Source organism: Cryptotermes secundus, unplaced genomic scaffold, assembly GCF_002891405.2.
Source record: "Cryptotermes secundus unplaced genomic scaffold, Csec_1.0 scaffold871, whole genome shotgun sequence".
Taxonomy (NCBI): Eukaryota; Metazoa; Arthropoda; class Insecta; order Blattodea; family Kalotermitidae; genus Cryptotermes; species Cryptotermes secundus.
The window spans coordinates 227,421-235,693 of NW_019740663.1; the positions used below are offsets into that span (position 1 = coordinate 227,421).

An 8,273-nucleotide genomic window follows, 5' to 3' on the forward strand; every position below is an offset into this window, starting at 1 on the left:
CTATAATTCTCATCATCCCAATTGCATCCCTGGTTCCTTTTCCTCTTCTAAATCCAAACTGATCTTCTCCAAGTACATCCTCTATTTTCCTTTCAATTCTTCTTTTAAGTATCTTTGCTATTATCTTTGCTGTATGTGCAATAAGGCTTATTGTGCGATGGTCGCTGCATTTTGTAGCTTTTGTCTTTTTCTTTAAGGCAATCATTGTCACTTCTGTAAAGTCCTTGGGCCACTCTCCAATTTCATATATGGTGTTCATTAGTTATGTCAGTGTTTTCAAACCATCTTCTCCCAGTAACTTGAGCACATCTCCAGGTACATCATCATCTCCTGTAGCCTTTCCCTTCCTCATTTCCTTGATAGCTTTTTCCACCTCACTTTGTAAAATTATCCACCACAAATCCCACTTGACCAGACCCCGGGATCGAACCCGGGCCGCCGCGGTGGGAAGCCAGCGACTAACCGGTTGAGCTATGGCGCGGCCATTAATATCCCTCGCTCTGTACACAATACAGTTTTTTGCAGTAAGTGAAAGCTTAGAAATTAAGCAGTGTTTGGTTACCATGACGACGAATTGTCTATCGATGCATGAATATAATAAGTTATGTAGCAGATCACGATGAGCGAAACCAGTTTTTGTCTCTGGCTCTTTATTTCTTTTGTGTTCTGTAGTGTTCATATAAAGCTTCTTACATGGTATAGTTACAGTGTTTATCTAGTCATTTGTCGTATAGTAAATACTTAATACAGCTTATTAGAACTGTATGTGTTTTCTGAAAGAAGTGCTGTGTATGAGACTTAAACATGTTGCAGCTTGCAGTGTGAGGACTGCGTAGACAGACAGCTGGCGCTGCCAACCCACAATCCTATGCGTGCCGTATATGTCTGCCTGAAGCCTGATTTAGCTCGAGCCCATAGCAGGCCGTACTTTTAGTTGTATGTTAAAAGCATAGGAGCTCTGTGAATTAATTTAACGCGTTGGCATGTTGTACGTGGACACCTAATGTTAAACCCGTAAAGGTAAAGCTATCGCTGTAACAGGCCTTGAAATCCCATAGGGTTGTGAGATGTCGAGGCTCCCTCATTTCCGAGACAGTCGGTTCACAGATGGCGGTAAGGTTGTCAGCCTTACGCGCCGACTTTCCTTTGCCCTTTAGGGAGATCCCTGGTACTCATTTCTGTTAAGAGGCTGAGACGACCACAGGGCCATAGTGCGGCTGGAAGGGTTACGTGAACTGAAAAAATCCACCTCATCGGGACTCGAACGCGTGACCTTCCGGCTTGTAGCATAGTGCCTCAACCAACTGTGCTACAGCGTGCTCCATGTTAAACCCGTTAATTTAGTAATGTTTATATTGTCACTGGAAGGCGCAACTATATTTTGTTTTGAAATGAGAATGAATCTATAATTTGTACATTTTTATGGGTTCATCGTCTATGATAATTGCACGAGGCTAGAGGTCTCTCTGTTAAAGACAGCTGGCTGTACATCTAGGTTGATACAGGCTTGAATGACCGACTTCTGTGATACTGATAAAAGTTGGCGATGCTGAGTTCATTTTGAAATTGGCGTGGGTCGCAAAGGAAAATAAACTGCTAAAAAGTAAAATTCTTAAATAGTGCGCATTAAATTAAACAGATCTTATTGTTATACAGAGTGTCCCAGGAAGAAAGGTTAGTATTCTGGGAGGTCATAGTATCGGTCATTATAAGCAAAAAATTGTATACGTAATGTGTCCCATTCCGAACGTTTTCCAAAGGGGTTTTATTACACTGAACAGTTCCAAAATTGTTTATAAATAAGAGATATTACGCACTGCGCACAGAATTACTGGGGGGTTTGGATTTTTTCCATCGTCCGTTATTATAGAAAGTGGAAAACTGGATGTTTCCATCCTCAGGTGAAGAGGGGTGAGTCACCTACTGAATTGGGCCCCTTAGAAAGAACTAATATCAAACCCTGGACAACTCCTGTCAGATTTACACATGTAACTGTACTTTTTTTTTTTGCTTAGAATGACCCACATTATGACCTCCCAGAATATTGACCTTTCCTCCTAGAACATTCTGTATAGTTTGTTGGTCCTTATGCATAATATCAACGTTAATTTTTGTATAGAGTAGATTTTATTGGGTGACGTCGCAAGAATACGCTTCGAGCTCTTGTTTCATAATATTTTTTGGTGCCGAAAACCGGGATGAAGGATCGTGGGTTCTTGGTGACCGTGAATGAATTTGTGTCCATCACGAAGCAGTAGATTGTTTCACGAGACATTTAGACGTCAGAACCTCGAGAGAAAGGAGAAAACAGGCATGCCCACGGTCGCTGACTTCAACTTGGCCCTGTCGACATTTCCGAGTTCTGACTTTCGACAGACCCCATACAGACTATGTTGTTTCTATAGCAATACACCAAGGAAGACACAAAAATAGTCGTGAACTAAGACCTCGAGGCGTATTCTTGCGTCGTCACCTTATTACTCAACGACGTATTTTTTTTTATTGCTAGTCGGTGGGACTAAGTCCCTTGTACTGCGCCCACTTCTGGCCTATTGTACCAGCCCCAGATGATAGGTGAAGGTGATTGTGGAGCATTTGGTGGAATGAAGATTGGCAGGGAAAACCGAAGTATTCGGAGAAAACCTGCCCCAGCGCCACTTTGTCCATCACAAATCCCACTTGACCAGACCCGGGATCGAACCCGGGCCACCGCGTTGTGAAGCCAGCGACTAACCGCTTGAGCTATGGCTCGGCCATCACAATTCAACGTCACTACAACAAAATGTTGAACAATTCGTTTCACAGTGTTATCAACTTTCACTAGAATGACAAAGAATTAAAAGTCACATTGTGACTGACGGTCGGTCAGTCTGTCTGTCTTGGTGTCGAGCCCCAGGTGGTGCTCACGACCAGTTGTTTCTTCTTATATGAAAGTTTCTTTTATTGCTAGTGGGGTGGGACTAAGTCCCTTGTACTGCGGCCACTTCTGAATAAAAACATTGAAAAGAATTTCCCGTCACTAGATATGTATCTTCCTTGGCTTGGCTGAGAGATCCATGTGTGTTGAGTGCGATCGAGTCAATAGAATTAACTGTTGCAGAAGAAGATGAGCTGTCGGAAATAAGAAACAATAGAAGACGAAAAGTGAAGCACTCATCAACAGATTCGGATGACCTCGTTCTGGTTCTGTCCGAAAGGAGCAGCCCATCATCACAAATAAGGCGATTGAATCACCCCTTCCTTTCTTCACATAGTATTTGTGTGAGGGTGGCTTTTCTGTTATGGTCACGATGAAGAGCAAGAACATGTCGCGGCTTCAAGCACTGGAGGAGGACTTGAGGGTATGGTTGTCAGCCATCCGAACTCATACGTAAGGGACAACATGAGACATCACCAAGCACAGGTTTCCCACTGATATTTGTATGCTTACATAAAGACTTTTTATTCCTACTCATGTTCATAATGTCGCATGTCGTGAATCCGGAAGAGATACTTCCATGGAAACTCATTAACGGGCCGTTGCATAGGAATTGCTGAAACAACAAACGCATTTCCCGGAGTTGAAAGGACAACAGAGGGTTTGTTTCGTAACACCGGATGAAACCAAACACTTCTATAAGATGTTCTGTATTGAGTAAGGCTAGGAGTTCCTAAGCAACGGATTGTTCGTTGCACACCAACGGATGAAATTAACCCTTCGATAAGGCGTCCCCTATCCCGTCCGAATGCTGGATATATAAGGGAGGTAGCTCCGGCGATAGTTCAGTTAGGATATCGCAGAAGTGATTCTGAGTTTTGTGCTCACAGTTTTGGATTCGACTCTAGCGAGATAGAAGCAGGTTGCGCTCAGACTTCGCGGAAGAGTTCCAGAGTTTACTAACGGTGCCTATCAACGAGATGACCACGTGGCACCAAAATCCACCACCACCAGGCTTCTGCCCAGGAAAAGAAGATCAAGGAGGTTACGACGGATGTGAGCCGGGATGTCTTACACAGCCAGGTGACCCTACAGGACCAAACCAGCGTTCCTTTCTTCCATACACGCCCTCTCCAGAATTTGTAACTCAACCCCCGACAGCTGCTCCGTACGAACAGGTTACATTGGACACCACAAACCAGGAAGCCATGTTTGGAACATCGTATGTTCAGGATGATCCAGGATGTCCTACACAGCCAGGTGACTCCACAGGACCAAACCAGAGTGACTTTCATGCATACACGCCTTCTCCAGGGTTTGTAGCTCAACCACCGACAGCTGCTCCGTACAAACTGGTTCCATTGGGCACCACAAACCAGAAAGCCATGTCTGGAACATCGTATGTTCAGGATGATCCAGTCACAGGAAGGGCTGAGAACTTCGAGTTCTCTGACAAGAGCATCCGACGAGGGTTCATAAGGAAAGTGTATGCAATTCTAATGGTGCAGCTGTTGATGACAGTGGCATTCATTGCGTGGTTTACATACCACGAGCCCACCAAACACTACGTACAGGAACACCAGGGCATCCTTTTTGGAGCATTTGCAGTGGCTATTGTATGTCTTTGCACGATGGTCTGCTGCGGCGATGTGCGACGTAAGGCACCTATGAACTTCATCTTCTTGTTTCTGTTTACGTTGGCTTTAGGGGTTCTGCTCGGTGTTGTGGCATCTACATTTGATTCTGATGCGGTCCTCATGGCTGTTGGTCTGTGTGCCGCAGTTTGTTTCGGTCTGACCATTTTCGCAATCCAGACGAAGTGGGACTTCACAGGAATGGGCGGTGCTTTGTTTGTTACCCTCATTATTCTGGTTATCTTTGGTATCGTGGCAATCTTCATCCCTGGAAAGATAATGAACTTGATCTATGCTTCATGCGGGGCACTGCTATTCTCTCTGTATCTCATATATGATACACAACTCATGATTGGTGGGGAACACAAGTATTCTATCTCACCAGAAGAATACATTTTTGCTGCTCTCAACCTCTATCTAGACATTGTCAACATTTTCCTGTATATACTCAGAATCATTGGAGAATCCCGAAGGTAGTGTGTTTTCCCGACTTCTTGTTTTGTACTTCTAGCTAACTTGGCATTGTAGCGCATGCAGTATATTACAGTCATGTGAAAAAGGAAATTTTGTGGGAGATTCGCCTGTTGTCTTTCATGAAATCCGTGGCAGTTCGAAATTCTGAATATCAACATAACTTTAGTAACAAGAGATGTTGCAATGAGTTGGGTGTAGTGTGTTATGATAGTAATTATGTTTAAAATGTTTCAAAAATATAGATTTGTCTTGTTCATATAGTTAATTTTTTTACTTGTAGTTGAATGTTTAATGTCACTGAAGTTCCATAGTTCGTCTGTGTAACTCCGTGTGCTTAAGATTCACTGAATAAAGTATCATGTGATTTATTTAACTTGGTGTATACAAGAAAGTCAGGGATGAATGTGAGATGACGAGTACCACGGAGCTGCTCGGGACGAGCACCCTTGAAGAAGAGGGGCGGAGATAGCGCTCGGAAGAAGAACAGCAAGAAAAGGAAGGAAGGGAAGTATCATTAGGCTGTTCTGGACGAACAACCTTTAGAAGGAAGCAATGTCGCATGTCGTGAATCCGGAAGAGATAGGCTACTTCCATGGAAAGTCATTGACGGGCCGTTGCGTAGGAATTGACGAAACAAACGCATTTCCCGCAGTTGAAAAGACAACAGAGGGTTCGATACGCAACAACGGATGAAACCAAACACTTCTATAAGGTGTTCTGTATTGAGTAGGGCTAGCATTTCCTAAGCAACAGAGGGTTCGTTGCGTAACAGCGGATGAAACCAAACACTTCTACAAGGTGTTCTGTGTTGAGTAGGGCTAGCATTTCCTAAGCAACGGATTGTGCATTGCGCAATAAGGGATGAAAGTAACCCTTCGATGAGGTATCCCCTATCCCGTCCGAACTCTGGATATATAAGAGAGTGTAGCTCCGGCGATAGTTCAGTGTCACAAGTATTACAAGAGGTTCCGAGTGAAATCACAGTTTGTAAGTCACAGAAGAGATTTAGAGTTTGTGTTCACAGTTTTGGATTCGACTCTAGCGAGATAGAAGCAGGTTGTGCTCAGACTTCGCAGAAGAGCTCCAGAGTGTACGTGTACTAACGGTACAGTAGCGCTCTAAGTGAATAATTGTACGAGTGTGTGTACAAATAAGCGTCCAATAAAAGAATTCGTTCCTATCCAGAGACCCACGCAATGTATTCATGTCGTGTCAAACTGCCGACACGTTGCAATATTAAAAACTCTTACCCTCTTTATAATGTTCAAAACTAATTAAGCACTACGCCATGAAGGCGTATGGAGGAGTGGATGTATAGATCCACATTTTCTTGATCTCAACAGTAGCTGGAGTTGAGTGGTCAGCTTCACGTCCGTGCCTCTTTACCACTGGGTAAAGAGCCCCCGGTACCTTCTGGATAGGAGGCTGGGTGGGCTCCAGAGCCGGTCTGGACGATATGGAAAAGAAAATTCTGACTGCCGGGACTCGAACTCCTAACTTTCGTTCATCCCATAGGTAGTCGCTATACCGACCGCGCTACCCCGGTTCCTTACTCTCTTTATACTCATTTTAAATAGAAAACAGTAATGTAGCATTACAGTATTTTGTTCAGACCCCACAGAACAAGAGAGGTGCGCATGACAGAGAGAAGGGTGGAGTTGACCCTCTTTTTGAGGTCAATGGAATACGTCATAGGATTTTTTTATAAATTACGTATTTCTCAATGCTATCTCATGTCAGTATTTGGAGTAATAACAAATATGAACAATTTTTTAAAAAATATATATATTTTTTTAAATCCACGATGAAAATTGTTCCTTCAGAAATAACACAGTGATTAAAATTCTAGCTGTTAAACACAATCTTAATTCTCGTGTTTTAGTGATAAAATCTCTTTTTAAAAAAAACTGATGTGCCTTGACAGTTTTCGCGCTTTGTGCAGTGCGCCGTAGGTTGAAAAATGTTGAAAATCTCTCTTGCAGAGAAACTAAACACATCGAAATATTGAAATCATGATGAAGAAGACTAAGAAGAGATGATGATGTTTATTACGATGACGACGGCGACAATAAATATGTCTGTTTTTCATCGTGGATTTTTTTTTCCCAGTGTCTCTTGCCCTTTTGAGAGTAACAATTCGGTTGTGTGATATACGTGGACATTTGGTATATTTTATTCACCAAGCTACGTACATTCAGCTGATCCCATGTTTAGCCTCCGATCTAACATGATTACAGGAATTCAGCGGCGACGAATAAACTTCTTGGTAAATTATTCATGGAAGTTTGTTACTAGTACGTGTATTATAGGACACCCGAATAAATATAGGGGTTGCGCGCATGCGTGTCACAAAAGATTCAGACTCGCTTTTCTGCTACAAACGCAGTCTAATCGTAAGATTTGAGCTTCTTACGGCTGTGATTAGGAACCGTGCTACCTTCTGGGATGCTACTTTGAGTAGTGAGGTAGTAACGTAGCTATGTTTCCGAGAAACGTGCTGTCTCCATCAGTGTCGAATACATTGACAAACATGTAGTGGACTACTCGGGGCCACAACCCAGAAAGTAGTACGGTTCATGTAGTTGAGACGGTTATCCGCGTTTCAACTACTGGATTCAGAAGAGCACATTTTCAGGCGAAGTCTCTTGTAATGAATATTTTAACGTACAACATGGAACCCGTTCATTCCAGAAGTCAGTTGAACGTAACAAAGTGGGCCCATAAGTGTAAATATAGATCTGTCGCTTTTAATGTCCTTATGGATAGAGTTGTAGGTCGCCATCATGGTTTGGTTGTGAGAGCTCGTGGCTACAGTTCCAGAGGTTCCGGGTCTGGAACGGGGTCCACTCAGCCTCGTGAGGATAATTGAGGAGCTCTTTCAAGAAAATAGCGGCTCCGGTATAGAAAACCGAAATTAACGGCCGTGGCCATCCGTTGCGCCGACCACGCGACACCCTCTATCCGTAAAAAATTGGCACTGACAAGCGACGGTCGCTAAAAAGCCACGGAGTATGGAGAGAGTTATGCTTACGTGGTCTTTGGTTACTTTTCATTGTCATATGTCATAATTAGGGACTGGATTTAGATGCAGATGCATATTTCTTTCTTAAGCTTTAGATCGCATCAAGTGGAGGAACTGTTTTGGAAGAGACTGTGGACCTGTCGTCTTGACAGATTACAGACGAATGAATGAATGAATGAATGAATTTCTTGCAACCAGAAAGTATGCTCTGATATATTGGGTTTCT

At 43.2% G+C, this 8,273-nt stretch overlaps 2 protein-coding genes across 3 annotated transcripts in view; both read left to right on the plus strand.

Moving 5' to 3' along the window:
- The window catches only part of LOC111872553, a 192,711-nt gene that overhangs the window by 38,279 nt on the left and 146,159 nt on the right, over window positions 1–8,273 (plus strand). The gene's annotated exons all lie outside the window — the stretch shown is intronic.
- LOC111872549 (protein lifeguard 1) lies at window positions 4,055–5,033 on the plus strand. Its single transcript, XM_023866582.2, has one exon. It carries the CDS (start codon window positions 4,126–4,128, stop codon window positions 5,026–5,028), a length of 903 nt encoding a protein of 300 aa, XP_023722350.2. The 5' UTR covers window positions 4,055–4,125; the 3' UTR covers window positions 5,029–5,033.